A 17025-nucleotide genomic window follows, 5' to 3' on the forward strand; every position below is an offset into this window, starting at 1 on the left:
TTTTTCAAATGATCAATCGCGCCAACAATTTGTGTGGTATAATTTGTTTATCACAAATACCCATGAGTAAAACTTGTGATCTAAAACAGCTAAATTCTGATTGACAATGAAATTCTACCTTTTTTGTGATCTACAATATTCAGGCTAAATTCTGTTTATTTGCTCATTAAAAAATTAAACATCAACTATTGATGCAAATAGTAATATCTCTGCTGTAAAAGCTCCGTTGTAATGTTAAAATTATAAAGTATCAAAGTGCAACTAATAGAAAGCATAGAGAGATGAAAATAATAATAGCCGTTCATAGATCTTGAGAAGGAAAGAACACATTTTTTGCCTTCAATTTCAAAAAATATTTGAAGTTATTCAACTATCTCGTTCATCACTACAGCAGCCCGTAGGCTACCAATACTACTTCCAAAATTCGTACTCAGGAGATTCAAAGATGTTCAACAAAGGGAGCAATGTTCAAAACTCGCTCTCTAATACCACCACAAAAAAAAAAGGTCCTGAGATGCTAGTCTCCAAATTCGGAATGAAAGTTGTAGTTGCGAACTTTACATGGATAATGTTTTCCTTTGCAACAGGGTGCTTGAGCCTTGCAGCCCTGTTGTGGCTTTAGACAAAGAAACTCTCCTTGAATTCTAGTCCTAAGTCATTCACTTCGTAGACAGAATTAATTGGAAAAATATACACACTTGATAATTACATTTGTTCTGGTTAAATTATGGAAATATCATCAGGTGAATATTCTTCAGTCTATCAATAGCTGTTGATAATGTTGTAGATTGAAGAATACGTTCCAAGTACTGCCACGGCGAGTCCCATCACCACGACTGCATAACACATAATAATCTGGAACACACAAAAATTAAGTCAAGATTTTCATTATTTTCTCTTACGTAATTTGTACTTGGATCAAAAAACATTTTGTACATCAGAAATATTAGTTATATACCTGTATAAATGACAGGTTGTTGGCAACTTTTATGTAGCCGAGAGCTGGAACTACAATAGACTGCATTTACAATCAAATAGTATAAGATCGGAAATTTATTAAGATATTAAGCAAATTTAAAAGGTATAATCATCACCCTACCGTTAGTAAGCACAGTAGTGATCCAGTAAAGGCCATCACATAACCTGAAATTCATGTTGTTAGTAAAGGGATATTTATATGTGTTGGTTAGTTGCTAAAATGATTATGGCTTTTCAATAACATACCGAAAAAGGGAACCAGAAACGCTACACAAACACTTGAAACGACAAGAGTAGTTCTTAGAGGAATTATGCACCAGCAACTGTTGGATAAATTTGGTGGCAGCAACTCTTCTAGACTCCTGGCCAATGGATTTAGCAACAAAGGATACATACGCAATTGTTAAGAGAAAACAATTTTACATTTCTTAAGAGAGGAACATCACAATTCATAAATTTATAAGCAAGTCAAAACTCGAAAGGATATTTGAAGAAGGGGCTCAGAACCTGAAATAAGGATAACAAGTAATAAGTTGTAAGAAAAACAAACATTTCTACACATTAATGAGATCATAAGTCGAATCATACAGTAGTCCACAGGGCAATTGTGGTGGCAGGAGAGTTTGCTGGTAGGTTAAGGGTGACTTGAGAGTCAGTGTCCTTGCCAAACATGAGAAACCCCGATACAGCCACAAGAAGATATACTGAGATAGACAATGCAAAACTGCATTGGAAAATCATAGAAATAATTTAGACTTGTTAAGAAGTGAAGTGCAGAAAGCACCAACACATTCAGCATATATATACAAACCAACCATACATTATTGTCAGTGCCTTTTGAAATTTCTTCTTGTCTGTCATTGAATGATACAGGTTTGGAAGGACAGAATGCCCAGAGTAGCAAAATCCGAACACACCAAAAGCATAAGGAATGCCATTCCACTTCACTAAAGGCCCAGTTTGATGAAATCCAATGTTTTCTGTAGTACCAACTAAAAGCAATGACAGTGCTATGCAGACTACTCCAAATACACCACCAACTGCAAAATGTTGAAAATACATTTCTTAAGGATGAGAATATACATTGATTGTTGCAAAGAAATAAAATTTTGTTTACGATTTTTTATGTTAGTGTACCAGAAACAAAGGAAATTTTCCGAAAGTCCCTGAGATAGCAAATTGGTAGAACAATTAGAGCAGAAATTATTCCAAGAGAGTGAACCGGGCCAAGGTAAAGATCACCCCAATGCAAGGATACATTTGGGAATAATTTAGCAAGATTAGCTGCTTCCAACATTATGAATTCCACACAACTGAACTGCATCCACAAAACAATCAGTAAAGCAGAACATCCCAAAAAAACCTTGCAAGAATGCAAAATTCATACTTACATATAACTCGATATAGAAGATGATCTGCAAATTGCATTCATAAAAAAAGTTAGTCAGATCAGAAGAGCATAAGAAACATAATAGATTTTAAAACAGATACATCTAGATAGATGATTGTGAAACTCACTGATACAAATATGCGGCCAAAGTTTCCAAATGCTGCTGCTCCTAGGTCAGGAAAAGTGATGATTTCTCTGTTGATCTCCATGCATCTCCTCAAGAGATAACCTGTGAAATAGCTAAGTCCAGCATACAGAAGTAATAATCCTACACTCGCCCAACCTCCTTCTTGTATCGTTGATGGCACTGACAGAAGTCCAATGCCAACAAATACACTGAACCCTGATAAATATATGAACCAATCTCTTCATTTGACCAAGTTCAATCAAACAGATAAAAGGAACAGAATTTTTGGTAATTACCATTAAAGACAGTTTGTGTGACATTGCAGCCGTAAGTAATCTGCTCACCAGAAGGATGAAAGAAGGATGATTTGCCTACAGATGACCATGTTAAAGTACTGGAGTATTTGTCAAACTGCTCTTTCGACGTATCATTAGGAGTAAGAAAAGGCGCCTTAACACCAAGATCTTGATTGCTTTGACTTATATTGGTTATGCTTTGTGTTATACTTTGAGTTATGTCTTGTGCTTGTCTAAGAATGCTAAGGCCATTAGGCGATGCAGCAATGGAGAGCGAGTCTGTGGTTTCTCTGCATCATATCAACAAAACAACAGATTTTCCAAATATAAGATTATAAGTGAATCTACAATCAACCAGCCTTAGAAATTTATCATCCTTTTGATAAATTACATTTATTCAAGTACCAATATCATGATAAATTCAAATGCACCTTTTAATATTCTTGACATATAAAATCATACAGGAACATTTCAAGGTTTGCACAACCAGGGGACATTTTCGAGGAAAAATAACTTGATATTGGATGCTTTTGTTCATCTCTAAGACGGAAAAACTACATATATATGGTATCGATTTGCATAATGTAGACACTTGTAATCATATTTAATCAGCTTATAATTAACTAGACATCATAACATTTTCTACAATTATATTGGTCCAAATTCCAAAATAATCAGCATACAATGTACTGTAAAATCACAACACATGATACAATCATTAATAATGAACAACATTTATGCTGTTGTACAAAAAAAAAAAGTAAAAAATGAACAACATTTATAATAAATATGTAAAATTAAAAAAACACATGAGAAAAAATTGCACGATGTACCTATAACTCCGAGGCCATTGATCCAAATAAGAATGATCACCTCCTGCATAATAGTTTGTATTATCTCCATCGTTGATGCTCGAGGAAAAATCATGATCATCATTTAAATCACTCATCATTTCATCATTATTATCAAATTCTTCATTATCATCTACTTTAAAAATAAATTCACTCATTATTTCCAAAATAATGTGAATTTATTTTGATTACTAAATTGGACTAGAAGTCTAGCACACAATCTGCAAAAACGGAAAAAATTGTATATATTGTCAACTAATATTGTTAATGGGGTACAAGAATGTAGGATTGTTTCAACAAAAAGAAACATTCAAGATCAATAAAATAAATATAATTATGCATTGTAAAATATTCTATTTGACCACTTACGTTTGTTGTGGCTCTGCCTTTGATTTTGCTGACGTATGATGGTAGGGTTTAACGAGGTTTAGATGTATGCATTTTTATTTTTATTTTTACAGAAAATATTTGCATTGGATAAATATAAACCTGTTTCATATTTTGTTTTTAACGAGTATATCATTTTCCATCTAAGGAATTTTTATTTCTGTTTCGGAAAATAAACTTTTAAGAGTGAATATAAATACCCGGTGCACCCAAGTGTATAAATAGTTTCACACAACGAACATAAGCAGTATCCCGTATAATTTTTGGTATTAAATCAAAGAATTTCAAGAATTCATGACTATCACAATAATCCATGGGTTGTATAGGCATATTTTATCTCTCAATTCTCAATAAAAAATACTCTTCTAATTGTACCCTAACAAAAAAACCTACCTATATACGAAGTATGAGTATAAAATATTGGACACAAAATCTTACATTTTAATTTGAGTATGTGACAATTATCTTTTATAACCACTTTTATCTTTCTTCGAACAAAATGTGTGGTTTTTTGCTTAAGCCGTGATTTTGATGGCTAAATATTATTCTTGATGGTTAGCTTAAAATGAAATCTGGAGCAACAGCTAATTCCCAGCTTAACTCCACCTTTGATATATTAGTGGGTAGCCATTGTTGTAGTAGCTTGGTAAAAGGTACACTAATTAAACTTATTTAATAATTTGTATAATTATAAGGTCTTTATTCTACTACGTAAGTCAAATACAAGAAAATGAACTAAATTATGAAGAAAATGTATACATATTAATTATTAATCCTTAATATTGATTTCCAAGTTAAATATCTTACTCAAACCCTTGTGTTATTATTCATCAATATTGCGTCATCTATCATGAACAATTTTTTTCTTATTTTCATCAAATTTAGAATACTAGTCATAGATGTGTCACAGTTCATCCTCGACTTATTATTGTTGTTGTGTACTCGTATATCTTACCTTACCAAAGGAACAAAAGAAATATACGCTTTGTTTGGATAGCAAAGAAGGAAGGAAAAGAAGGGGAGGGAAAATGAAGGAAGGGAAGGGAAAAGAAAGGGAGGGGGAGGTGAGCTCCATTTTCCCTCCAAATCTCTCCAATTTTGGAGAGATTATGGTTATTAAAGAGAGAGGGAAAATTGATCCCTCCCTCTCCTTCCTCCAATCTTTTACCCAAACAAGAGATTTTGTCTCCCTCTATTTATCTTCTCTTCTTTTCCTTCTATTTTTTCCTATCCAAACAAGGTGATAATAATTTGATATTTGGAGGGTTATCAAAATGATTAATGTGGGTGCTATTTGTAAATAAGTAGAATTATAAATCACTATCAATTAGGGATGTAAAAGGGGCGGGCCGGATATTGGTTTTTCCATTCCCTTCCCCACCTAAAATTTTCATCCCCATTCCCATCCGCGCGGCGGATCCAATAGTCCATCCTCATCCTCGTTCCGACGGGTACAATTCCAGAACCACCCTCACCCCACCCCCAATTGGATATCCATCTCCACTTAAGCCCTAGCTAATTCCCGTCTCCCAATACACAATCCAACATAATTAATATAGGGAAATTTTGATTTTTAACACCACAAAAAAACGAAAAAATGGTTTTTAATACTACAAAAAAAAACTTTTATTTTAACACCACATAATTTTTTAAAAATTGGCTTTTACCACCACTTAACCGATTTAGGGATGAAAATCGTTAGTGGGGCCGCAATGCCTACATGTCAGCATATTATTGGTCTAAAATAATAATAATAATAATAATAAAGAAAATCCTAATTAAAACTACCCACCCACCCCAAATCCTAATAATAATAAACCGTTAAGTGGAGCCAATTTTTTAAAACTTTTGTGGTGTTAAATTAAAAGTTTTTTTAGTGTTAAAAACCATTTCTTCGTTTTTTTGTGGTGTTAAAAATCAAAATTTCCTTAATATAGATTACAAAAAAAAAATATAATTTTGTTTTTAAAAATATATAACTGTGGGAGTTTGGTTGGGATGAGGCGGGTACGAAGTGTGGCAGGTGGAGTGGGGTGGGGGTGGTTCCCATCACCCATGGCAGATATTATTTTTATATCCCATCCCCACCCCACCACCCATCAAATCAAGACCCATCCCCCGCCATAGTGGCGAGCTGAGTCTCCTACTTGACCCGTCCCACTGACATCCCTACCATCACGCCCACCAGTGTCATTAAGGTCTAAAAACAAGTTAGACCAATGCATGTCGTAGGTCAATAATAGGCGAGCCATTAAATCTTCTTTTAAATTAGGCAAATATTTCCCCCTATATTGACCCTACACGGTCCATCTTGTCCATTAAAGATCCTATAATCTTGTTATTGCCCCTGTTATCATTGGTCTACCCTACTTAATAATTAGATTTATCTAGTTAGATCATCGGTTTAATTGAATAGAAACTACTGCCTTAGTATTGGAGTACTCGTATAGTCATATATTATTATATGGATATATAGCGTGTTCTATTCACCTAATATTCACTTATCTGGACTTATTAGACTTCATTAAAATTTATTTTAGTTGTAAATTGAACTTGATTAATCCTTAGTATGTAGATTTATTTTTCCTAAAATGAACTTATTAAACTTGAAATAAATGAAAGGCTAAATTAGAAAAAAACACCTGTTAAAAGACCTAATTTTGTTTTTAACACCTTAAGATTTCGAAGTTTAATTATAACACCTGTTAAAAAATAAAAATTTTGCTTTCACCACCTAAATTGGAACAACGTTAGAGGATCTGTTAGCTGGGCCCACAATAACGGCTATTTTTTCCAAACTGCTTTATATAGTTACGACATCCTTCACTAATGTAGAATTGTTGAGCTGATTACACAAAATTGCTTCACATTTTGCGAATTCTGACTAACAAATTGGCGAAATTGTTTGATTTTACCATCATTGTTTGGGGGACGTAGATATCAAATCAGGTAATTGCGTCAATAGCACTTTAGAAACCCTAATTTATCTTTCAAAAATAAGGCGTAAATTAATCTATATGTTGTTGACTTAAATGCATAATTCAGGTCGTATCTGGCAATAGTCATGTAATTCGTAAATAGTTAGGGTTCATTGTGTGTTAATTGTGCTGTAATTTGCGAGAAAATGAAATTAGGGTTCATTGTAGAAATAATTTGGGGATTTTGATTTGTAGGAGTGACTGTTTAATTCCCTTGGTTCAATTGTATTTTTTTCATAGTACGAATGGTTTTGCTTATTATGGATGGCAAATTGGTGCAGGAAATGTCTTCTACAAGTTTCTCACCTTCAAAGGAGAAGAAGTGCAAATGTGGTGTTCCCTTTGCAAAGCTTACCAGTTGGACAAGGGAGAACCCTGGTCGTAAGTTCAGAACATGCAAGTTCTACGATCCTGTAACTGAGAGCAGAGGTTGTAAAGCATTTGAATGGGTGGATGAACAAGATGGGACAGCCTGGCAAACAGAGGTGATCAACAATTTGTTGCTAGATAAGAAAATGTTGAAGGGGGAAATTAGTGATTACAAGAGGGAAGTTGATGATCTTGGTGGACAGTTGAGGTGTTTGCTGAATGAAGTGGACAGACTGAAAATGAAATGCAAGGCTTTAAACTCTGACAGGAACAAGATGAACAGAGAGATGCATGGAAGGAATGCTAGATCAGATCACTCTGTTCTTAGTCTTGCTGTTGGGATTAGTTTGGTCATATTAGTGATCCTTCTTATTAGGGGGTTTATAATGCATTAAGTATAACTTGTAATGCTAGTAATTGCATGAAACAGTAATATGGTAATGTAATGATTTATAAGTGGCAGTGAACCACTATTGCAAGCAAACTAATGTACACAATTATGAAAGCAAAGAATTAAGTAAGTACCTAAGTAGTTGATATTGCATTTAAGTTGTTGATCAAATTTGTTGTTGCAGTGCCTAACAAAATTGGCTGGTAAAGCCTTAAAGCAAAGTATTAATTTAACAAAACAGGATCCTTGTCCTATACCCAAAAGTAAAGCTACAAATATTGCAACTGATTGTTCAGAAAATACAACCAACAACTAAAGTTCAGAAAAACAATTCAAACATCATTGTGTCAGCCCTCCTTGTCTGGAAGTCAGCAGCTTAGCCCTCCTTGTCTGCACTCCAGTAGCATTGGGTTCAGGTTGGCTGGAAGAGAGGGTGGTGTGATGCTTGGCTTGTGGCTGCCCTTGTTGACTGTGTGAACCTTTCCTCTTACTCAATGGTTCACAGCCAGGTTGCTCTTGGGGAAAAGTCCTATTCCCAATGCTGTTTGGACCAGCCCCTATTGCACTCTGTTTATTAAACACAAATACCAATAAACAAGTATCAACATCCAATTTCATCACAAATTTTAAAAGAAAAGTTACAAATCCAACATCATACCTTCTTAGCAGCTTTGATCTCCCTCTTCTTCCTTTGCTCAACTACCCAAGGTGAATTTAAAGGAGGCCTTCCTGCAGTTCTCTGCTCAGTTGGTTCAGGTTCATGTGGGCCCTTGCAAGTCTTGGGATAGTGGCCAAATCCACCACAAATCCTACAATGACTTTTCCTCCTCTTTCTTCCCTGCTCCCCTCCTATTGCAGATGTTCCCTCCCCAGGTTCCAGCTTCCTCTTCTTCTGTTTAGGTCTTCCAGGCTGCTGTTTGAATGCTGGTGGATGAGGCTCTCTCATGTTCACTCTCTCCCAATGCTTTAGGCCTGGCATAAGTTGAATTGCAGGCTCATATGCTGCTCTGTAAGTGTCCATAGTGTAATAGGGGTGGACAAACTGCTCAGCATCAACCCTCTGATCCATTATGCATGCAAATGCATGAATACATGGGATGCATGTTAATTGCCAGTGATTGCAGGAACAAGACCAATTTGGCAAGTCAACTAGAACCTGGTCATCATTCAGCTGCACTTCATAAGTGTCATCCCTGGCAGCTTCAATTATGCAATTCCTAGCCACATAGCTCATCCTCTGAAATAGCTTATGCACATATGGAGTGATGTTGGTTGTGATTTCCTTGGAGTCCTCCCACTTCTCATTATTTCTCCTCATCATGTACCTCCTCATCCATTCCATTTGGGTGAGGATAGGTTTGTCTCTTGCATCTCTGATAACAGAGTTGAAAGTCTCACACATGTTGTTTAGTAACATGTTGGACCTGCAACTGTCACTGAATGCATGTCTGCACCAGTGATGAGTGGGGATGTTCTCCAAATAATTGTAAGCATCCTCATCAAGCTCCCTAATCTGTTGCATGGCTATCTGAAACTCAACCTACAACCACAACAGGAACATTATCATGAAAGAATAACATACACAACTGTTGTTGCTCTTATTTTGCTTTTATACACAACAGGAACATTATTACATGAAGTAGGTACATGAACAGGAACAATATCATGCATTTACTTATTCAAAATAATTTAAGGTCACCTAGAGACTTACAAATGTTGTTGCTCTTGCAGCACTCCAAAAGAGCTCTTTGAAAACTGATCCAGTGAACTTCAACTTGAAATTTGCCCAAATGTGCCTAACACAGAACCTAGTCTCTGCATTAGGCACAACTTCAGACAGAGCTTCAACCAGTCCCTGTTTAACATCATCAACAATTACTTGTCACACTTCAAACAATAAAGAACAGGACAGAAAATAAGACTACAATAATCAAAACAATATTACCTTCTGCCTGTCTGACATGAAGGTGAAGCCTGCCCCATCTGCACTTCCAATGCATTGCATCAAGGATTCCAGAAACCAGACCCAAGTCTCCCTGTTTTCAACCTCACAAGTTGCCCAAGCAATGGGGTAAATGCTGTTGTTCCCATCCTTGGAGACTGCAACTAAAATTTGGCCTGGATAACCTCCTTTCAAGTGGCAGCCATCCACCCCTATAATTGGCCTACAACCCTTCAAGAACCCATCCTTCAAAGGCCTTAAACAAATAAACATCCTCATAAACAAGGGAGGCTCAGGCTTTTCAATGCCATCAATCACAACATTACAACCAGACCCAGGGTTGTATTTCATTACAGCCTTCCCATAATCCCATACCCTAGCATATTGCTCTCTTGCTGAACCAAAAATGATCAACTTAGCTCTACATCTTGCCATCCAAGCCCTGTAGTAGGTCACTTCTACCCCCAAGTCATGAAGCACCCTATCCTTGATTTGCTTAACCTTCCATGATGGGTTAGTTCTGAAATCCTCAAGATACATCTCAGCAATGAACTCTGCTGTGACCTTCTTGTTCTCCCTGCTTCTCACACATTTATGCTCCAACTTCATGGTTTTTATTTGCCAAGTCTGTTGTCTTTTTAACTTAGTAGCATGGATCTTGAAACTACACTTCACTCCACCCCTGCATATACACAAAGGCATCCTACTTGTCTTTGTGTCAAACTTGCACCCACACCTATTCCTACACTGAATAGTAATCCTAGTACTATCATTGTGTAAAAAATAGTACTCATACCTATTCTGTATGACATGCACTCTTAAAGCTTTCCTCAACACTGTAGCATTGCTAAACCTAAGCCTATGAACAAGTACAACAGGCTTTGAGAAGTCAGATTTGTCATTAAACCATGGACTTTTGTCCTCTTCATCAGATGAACCATCCAAGCTCCTTAGGTCATCTGATTCTCCCTCAATTTCTTCTTGTAGTTGTACCTCATTCACATCCAAGTTATCTGTCAACCTTGCCTTTGGATCCTTGGAAACCCCCTCATCATATACATCAAACTGCTTCCCAAGACTTCTTGTTACCTTAGCTAAAATTTCTTCAGAATTCTGCACAAACCACCTCTCATCCCCACTGTCATACTCCTCCTCTCCAGGCTCCCAAGTTATGTCAATCTCACTCCCATCACTTGAAAGAAAAATCATCTTCCCTCCCAGTCTCACTGCCCTCACTACTATCCTCAAAAATCAATCCTTTGCCTACAGATTTTTTTTCCCTTTCCCTTATCCAACACCTTCACACTGCCAGCACCCCTTTCAAGCTTAGCTTTACCCTTTTGTTTCCCCTTACTCAACAACTTCCCTTTACCAGGAACCCCCTTAATCTCAGCAGAAACCCCTTCAACCCTTTCTATCCCCTGTCTAGATCTAGGTTTAGGAGATTCTTCACCCTCCCTCACCTTAGGCTCATTTTTGTTAATTCTTGGGCTCTTCCTAACTACAGCAGGCTTACCTGAACTTTTCTTCCCCTTTCTCTCAGCCTTTACTGGAGTGGACTGGGCCTGGATCTCATGTATGGGCCTTAATGTTTCATTAGCAGTCACAAATACTTCAACATACCCTTCCCCATTCACTGTCTCCAGCAGCCCCTTCACTTCCTCTTCATTTACTAACTCCCTTCTCCCTGTGTTAAAGGTCCTACCTCTTTCTTTATACCAAAGTCTGTAGTTAGGTGGGACATGGACATTAAAGTTCACAAACCCATGCACAGCAGCTACCCTCAAATAATGCAAATCTATCTTATCCACTACCACATCCCTCCTCCAATAACATAACCCACCACACCAACAAAGCAAATGCTTTGATTTTGACACTTGTTTAGTAACAAAAGCACCCCCTACTCTAAATACTATATCAATTAATCCATCTTCGTTGTCGGCCATTTTTCTACCTAATAAACAAATGCAAAGCAAATCAATAAAACCCAACATAGCTAAACCCATTACACAGTCAACCGCAATACTTTAATCAACAAAATCAAACATATTTAAACCAACACAATGACAAACCAGTCAACAGTCAATAAAATCAATGATTTAAACTAAATAATTCACACATTACACTAAATCATACTTAATTTAATCAAATTCAACTTTAATTACAAATTAACCCATTTTACTGTTCTTAGGGTTCCTAAGTTTTTTTCCCAAATTACCCTACTACACCCACACAAATGGCATAATGCAGCACACAGTACTTGTTGAAAACTACCTTAAAGGGTTCGAAAGGTACCTGTATTGGAATCTTACTCCTGTTGCTGTCAGAATCCACGAAAAAGTCCAAGCTTTTTGGATGTTGGAAATGGCTGACGGAATCTCGCTGACTTGTTTCGCTCCAATATTGACACCTCCTCTTCCAACTCAATTTCTCAATCACAATAATCAGTATAGGGTTTGAATGTTCGCAGTAATTTTGGTTGTTCAAGATTTGCAGACGAAATTCAATGAAGCAAAATTAGTTGGGTGGTAATAAATGACAGAGAAGATAAATTCGAATTGAAGGGGATGGAATTTGGAGGGTAAACGACTATGTGGGCCCCACCAAAAAATTCCGTCACAGTTTCTGTTATCTGGTGGTGAAAGCAAAATTTTTATTTTTTAACAGGTGTTATAATTAAACTTCGAAATCTTAAGGTGTTAAAAACAAAATTAGGTCTTTTAACAGGTGTTATTTTCTAATTTAGCCTAAATGAAAATAAGGTCTATGAAAGCGTTATTGGAGGCATTGTAGTCTTTGTCGTGTATTATATACGATTAAATTGATAAGAATTGCTAATTAACCAATAAGCGTTTGTAGTCCAACGGTTAGGATAATTGCCTTCCAAGCAATAGACCCGGGTTCGACTCCCGGCAAACGCATTTTATTTTAATTTTTTTTTTTAAAAAAGGGCATCCAAATAAACCATCCTTGTGTTCTACTGAATCTGCTTTAGATCCAAATGATTTGCCTAATTGCTCAGCAAGGGGAAACTCAGCAGCTAATCATGAAAAGTAAGTTCTTTTTGTTTACTTTTTTTTAATAAATTTAGGTTCTTTATATATCCTTGCTTAACTTTTAATTTACCAATATTGGATTTCACTGAAATTATTGTTCTTTCAATTTATCTTTTCAGTTGTGGGTGTCTGAAATTTAGTTCATTTGGTGCTTATTTAATGTATTTATAGCTAATTTGTTCATATATCTGGAAAATTTTCTGGGGTTGTTGCTGTTCACTCTTAAAACTTCGATTTTGCTCAATTTGATTGATTATACTTGCTGAAAAATTGGTTTGGTATTGCTCAAATTTCCCAGTAATGTATCTGCCAAACATGGGTGTGATAGTTTTAGCTTAGAAAATGTTGTGCAAAATGCAAATGCTGCGTAAAATTCGCACATAATTTTGTTAAAAGGGTCCTATATTGCGCCGGTTGCACTTAAAAGTTTTAATGTTGCAGTTTGTGGGGGTTTAGGGTTTTGGGTTTTGTAGTAGTAACTCTGGATTTTTTATCCCTGATTTCCTGCATCATTTATGCTTGCAGGGTGAATGAGGATGTCAGAGCTAGCTTGCTGTCTGTAAGATGTAGTGTGTAGTATCTAGCTGTTTACTGGTTTTTCTTTCCTTTAATATTATCGTCGTTGTGATACATGAGAAGATGTGCATTGTTTTGTTTGGGGAGATTATCATATAACCATCTAAGAGGATTTGTCCCCGTGAGGGAGTGCCATGAGCAATTTTCGGGTTCCTTTGGAGCTCAGGCCGTGTTCCTGTCAACTGAGTCTAATGTTTTGGGATGTGAAGAAGGAAGGCATGTTGATGTGTCTCAAAGAACACATCATAGAGACCTTCTCCTTAAGAGTAGTGATGTTAGGACAAGCCGACAAGCACTTGAGCTTGTTGAACGAGGTTGCCTTCAACCTGACCCCCTGTTCTATAACAGATTGCTGAAGAAATGTGTGGAGTTGGGTGACCTAAGAGAAGGCAAAATTATTCATGCTCATGTCCTTGCTTCTGAGTTTAAGGATGATATGTTTATCCTTAATAACATTATCAACATGTATTCTAAGTTTGGCAATTTAGGGGAGGCTAGAAAATGTTTTGATGAGATGCCAGCTAAGGACACTTTCTCTTGGACTACTATGATTGTTGCTTATACGCAAAATGGTAGGCCTGAGGCAGGCCTTTCGTTGATTCCCAAGATGCTTCATCTTGGCTTGAAACCAAACAATTTTACATTTTCTATCCTTCTAAAGGCCTCTGGGGCAATATCTAGTGCTAAGCATGGCATGCATATACACACCCTTTGTGTCAAATATGGTTGTGATTCAAATGTCTATGTTGGAACTTCTTTGGTGGATATGTATGCAAGGTGTGGCCTTATGGATGAAGCGCAATCAATATTTGATGGACTTGTGAGCAAAAATGAGGTCTCTTGGAATGCTTTAATTGCTGGTCATGCTAGAAAGGACAGAGGAGAAGAATCGCTTAATTTGTTCCAACGAATGAAAAGGGAAGATTTTTATCCTAGTGATTTTACATATTCCTCTGTACTCAATGCATGTGCTAGCGCTGGAGTTTTGGAGCAAGGTAAGTGGATACATGCTCATGTGATAAAATGTGGGGTAAAGCTTAGTGATTTTGTTGGGCACACTCTTCTTCATATGTATGCAAAGTGTGGGAGCATTGAAGATGCAGAAAAGGCCTTCACTAGATTGGTGGAGCGAGATGTTGTTTCATGGAACTCAATCCTAACCGGATATGCCCAACATGGTTTGGGGCACAAGTCATTGGAGCAATTTAACATCATGCTAAAGACTGGAATGCAACCAAATGCAATAACATTTCTTTGCTTGCTCACTTCTTGTAGCCATGCTGGATTTGTGGAACAAGGACAGTATTACTTTGAGATGATGAAAACATATGGTTTAGAGCCGAAAATTGAGCATTATGTCACAATTGTTGATTTACTAGGCCGGGCAGGCAAACTTGATCAGGCACTGAGATTTATTAGGGATATGCCTATTAAACCTGTTGCAGAGATATGGAAATGTCTTCTGGGTGCATGTAGGATGCATAAGAACATGGAGCTAGGTGTTTATGCAGCTGAACAAACTTTTGAGCTTGACCCTTATGATTCTGGCCCTTATGTGATACTTGCCAATATGTATGCTTTGGCTGGTAAAAGAAACGATGTTGCTAAGGTGAGAAAAATGATGAAGGATAGTAGGGTAAGGAAGGAACCTGCTTGTAGCTGGGTGGAGATTGAAAATGCAGTCCATGTGTTTGTTGCTGATGATGATACTCATCCTCAGAGCAAAGAGATTTATGACATGTGGGAGAGCATAAGTGCAAAGATCAAAGCAATTGGATATGTACCAGACACAAGTCAGGTTCTCTTGTTTGTGGAGGAGCATGAAAGAGAAGCAAAATTGCAGCACCACAGCGAAAAGATTGCCTTGGCATTTGCTTGTCTGAATACACCACCTAAATCCACCATCCGAATTAAAAAGAACATACGAGTTTGTGCTGATTGTCATTTAGCATTTAAGTTCGCATCAACTGTAATTGAAAGAGAAATTATTGTGAGGGATACTAATCGTTTCCATCATTTTCGAAATGGTTCTTGTTCTTGTGGGGATTACTGGTAGTACTGAAGTCACACAACAGTACTGAATTTCTTAGGGACTATTTCAGATTTTTAGATTGCTAAGAATCATGTACTTGCCAATTTCAGGATTGCTGTGGCCTGTGGGTAGAATACCGTGCATAGGGCTACCAATTAAAGACACTCCTTTGGTTTTCTACAGTTCAATCTGAAGTCTTAAACAGATGAAAGAGCATTCTCACTAACACATGGGAGAAAGTGAAGATAGGGTTAAAATTGTAATCTTGGTAAAGTCTCTTCCTGTTGGAACTTGCAGTGTTGTAACTGAGCCAATGTATCCTGTAAAGAACTTTAGTAACACAGATTCTAGCTTTACGATTTTTATGAAGAAGCTGAAATTATGTCATTAGTGCAATAATCTGCTAAAAAATGACTGCTTGATTTTTCAAAAGACCTTTTTAAGACGCTTTTGTTTTATTGGAGATATAGCTGTTCTTTGCAGAAAGCTGAAACTGTACGTGCCAGGTATATTGGAATCTATCTTCTTTATATTATTTACCAGCAATCATCCTTGGACATCTTTGATATTCATTTTTTTTATTTTTTGTGCTTCAGGTCTGTCCTGGTTGTTTTCATGTTCTGTATGTTTGTTCAAGAAATCAAGGGATCACGTTATTTTGTCAATAATTGCAGCTGTTAGGAAACACCTGAAGGCTTGCTCTTGTTTTATTAAACAATAGCTGCATAAGTGCTTTCTTTAAGACGATTAAGGGATAGAGTCACTCTGAACTAGAGAATACGGTCAAGCTTCCTCAGCACTTGTCATTGGAACTTCTCATGCCGTCATGCATTCATCTATCTTCTTCCTTTATCCTTATTATTCCTTCTATTGTTGATGGGGGAAGAGTGAAAAAAGAATAAAGAAACTATGTTGGTATTGCCTTGATGAATTATGCTTGAATCTTCTTTAAATTTTCTGATTGTTTTCGGTCTTCCTGCCAACAGCTTTGTTTCCCAATGAATAAGCTGTCTCAACTTATGCTGGTCCAAAGTTGCCGATCTGTTTTACGAGCTGATGAAAATTTGTTTCCCAGCACCTGTACAGCAAGGCTCAGATCATGCTCTACTTTGTTATCTGAGAGGTTTGAGTTGTGAAGTTACTATTTTATGATATAGAAGAATATTGAGTCCATTGCCTGACATGTGAAGCATGATAGAATAATATCCTATGTAGATGCCAAATCTATTGTCTATACTCTATAGGTTTTGCACTTATAATAATGTCACTTAGACAGCCTATTATAATTTATGGAGTCCTAATCGTCTTTGTGGCATGTTCATATATATATTGTGTCTATATGTAGATAAACTTGTCACTTGTATACAATAGGTCACATGTTCAAATCCTCTCTACTATTTGTAATTTGTAATATTTGGACCAAAAAAATCTATCATGACGATTTAATACTACATGCAATTGTGCATAGATTCACCGGTTAAATAAAGGTGAATCATGTTGGTTTATTACTTTATATCTCATGTGATTGTTGCAAATTCATGTTTTTATCCTTCATCATATTAGAACACCTAAATGACACAAGAAAATCAAAAGGAAAGGGGAAAAAAAAAAATCAAATCCTTCTTCCTCCCATTGTCCCCCTACATGCATTT

The 17025-nt window shown here is 36.5% G+C and overlaps 5 protein-coding genes and 1 non-coding gene across 6 annotated transcripts; 3 read left to right on the forward strand and 3 right to left on the reverse strand.

Annotated features, from left to right (window-relative positions):
- Positions 1-286: 286 nt before the first annotated feature.
- LOC110726606 (amino acid transporter AVT1A-like) lies at positions 287-3829 on the reverse strand. The gene is made up of 12 exons (XM_021906081.1): positions 3625-3829; positions 2792-3081; positions 2497-2711; positions 2370-2393; positions 2116-2296; positions 1799-2018; positions 1567-1702; positions 1466-1485; positions 1225-1370; positions 1100-1143; positions 959-1018; positions 287-855 (listed from the first exon to the last, which is right to left on the reverse strand). Exons 1-12 carry the CDS (start codon positions 3798-3800, stop codon positions 763-765), a joined length of 1605 nt encoding a protein of 534 aa, XP_021761773.1. The 5' UTR covers positions 3801-3829; the 3' UTR covers positions 287-762.
- Positions 3830-7252: 3423 nt separating this feature from the next.
- On the forward strand, positions 7253-8083 carry LOC110726624. Its single transcript, XM_021906095.1, has 2 exons — positions 7253-7726; positions 7952-8083. The coding sequence occupies exons 1-2, from the start codon at positions 7253-7255 to the stop codon at positions 8081-8083; spliced, it is 606 nt and encodes a 201-aa protein (XP_021761787.1).
- A 23-nt stretch (positions 8084-8106) lies between these two features.
- Positions 8107-10918, reverse strand: LOC110726625. Its single transcript, XM_021906097.1, has 4 exons — positions 9713-10918; positions 9479-9622; positions 8426-9307; positions 8107-8334 (listed from the first exon to the last, which is right to left on the reverse strand). The coding sequence occupies exons 1-4, from the start codon at positions 10916-10918 to the stop codon at positions 8107-8109; spliced, it is 2460 nt and encodes an 819-aa protein (XP_021761789.1).
- On the reverse strand, positions 10913-12450 carry LOC110726674. Its single transcript, XM_021906145.1, has 2 exons — positions 12005-12450; positions 10913-11663 (listed from the first exon to the last, which is right to left on the reverse strand). Exon 2 carries the CDS (start codon positions 11653-11655, stop codon positions 10954-10956), a length of 702 nt encoding a protein of 233 aa, XP_021761837.1. The 5' UTR covers positions 11656-11663; positions 12005-12450; the 3' UTR covers positions 10913-10953.
- Positions 12451-12542: 92 nt separating this feature from the next.
- Positions 12543-16985, forward strand: LOC110726676 (pentatricopeptide repeat-containing protein At3g24000, mitochondrial-like). Its single transcript, XM_021906147.1, has 3 exons — positions 12543-12762; positions 13291-15879; positions 15970-16985. The coding sequence occupies exon 2, from the start codon at positions 13397-13399 to the stop codon at positions 15395-15397; it is 2001 nt and encodes a 666-aa protein (XP_021761839.1). The 5' UTR covers positions 12543-12762; positions 13291-13396; the 3' UTR covers positions 15398-15879; positions 15970-16985.
- TRNAG-UCC lies at positions 12559-12630 on the forward strand. The gene has a single exon. It is a non-coding gene; the product is annotated as a tRNA-Gly (tRNA).
- Positions 16986-17025: the final 40 nt, after the last annotated feature.

This window comes from Chenopodium quinoa, unplaced genomic scaffold, assembly GCF_001683475.1.
Source record: "Chenopodium quinoa cultivar QQ74 unplaced genomic scaffold, ASM168347v1, whole genome shotgun sequence".
NCBI lineage: Eukaryota > Viridiplantae > Streptophyta > Magnoliopsida > Caryophyllales > Amaranthaceae > Chenopodium > Chenopodium quinoa.

Excerpts from the sequence above, each read along its gene's own strand:
- LOC110726606 (XM_021906081.1), bottom strand. The coding sequence starts at position 3,800 with ATGAGTGAATTTATTTTTAAAGTAGATGATAATGAAGAATTTGATAAT. Across the intron at positions 2,394-2,496 it reads TTGGCCGCATATTTGTATCA|ATCATCTTCTATATCGAGTT; the intron begins GTGAGTTTCACA and ends TGCAATTTGCAG. Across the intron at positions 1,371-1,465 it reads GTTCTGAGCCCCTTCTTCAA|GTATCCTTTGTTGCTAAATC; the intron begins ATATCCTTTCGA and ends ACAATTGCGTAT.
- LOC110726624 (XM_021906095.1), top strand. The coding sequence starts at position 7,253 with ATGGTTTTGCTTATTATGGATGGCAAATTGGTGCAGGAAATGTCTTCT. Across the intron at positions 7,727-7,951 it reads TTGCTGTTGGGATTAGTTTG|TGCCTAACAAAATTGGCTGG; the intron begins GTCATATTAGTG and ends TTGTTGTTGCAG.
- LOC110726625 (XM_021906097.1), bottom strand. The coding sequence starts at position 10,918 with ATGATTTTTCTTTCAAGTGATGGGAGTGAGATTGACATAACTTGGGAG. Across the intron at positions 9,623-9,712 it reads TCATGTCAGACAGGCAGAAG|GGACTGGTTGAAGCTCTGTC; the intron begins GTAATATTGTTT and ends GATGTTAAACAG. Across the intron at positions 8,335-8,425 it reads AGATCAAAGCTGCTAAGAAG|AGTGCAATAGGGGCTGGTCC; the intron begins GTATGATGTTGG and ends TTTAATAAACAG.
- LOC110726674 (XM_021906145.1), bottom strand. The coding sequence starts at position 11,655 with ATGGCCGACAACGAAGATGGATTAATTGATATAGTATTTAGAGTAGGG.
- LOC110726676 (XM_021906147.1), top strand. The coding sequence starts at position 13,397 with ATGAGAAGATGTGCATTGTTTTGTTTGGGGAGATTATCATATAACCAT.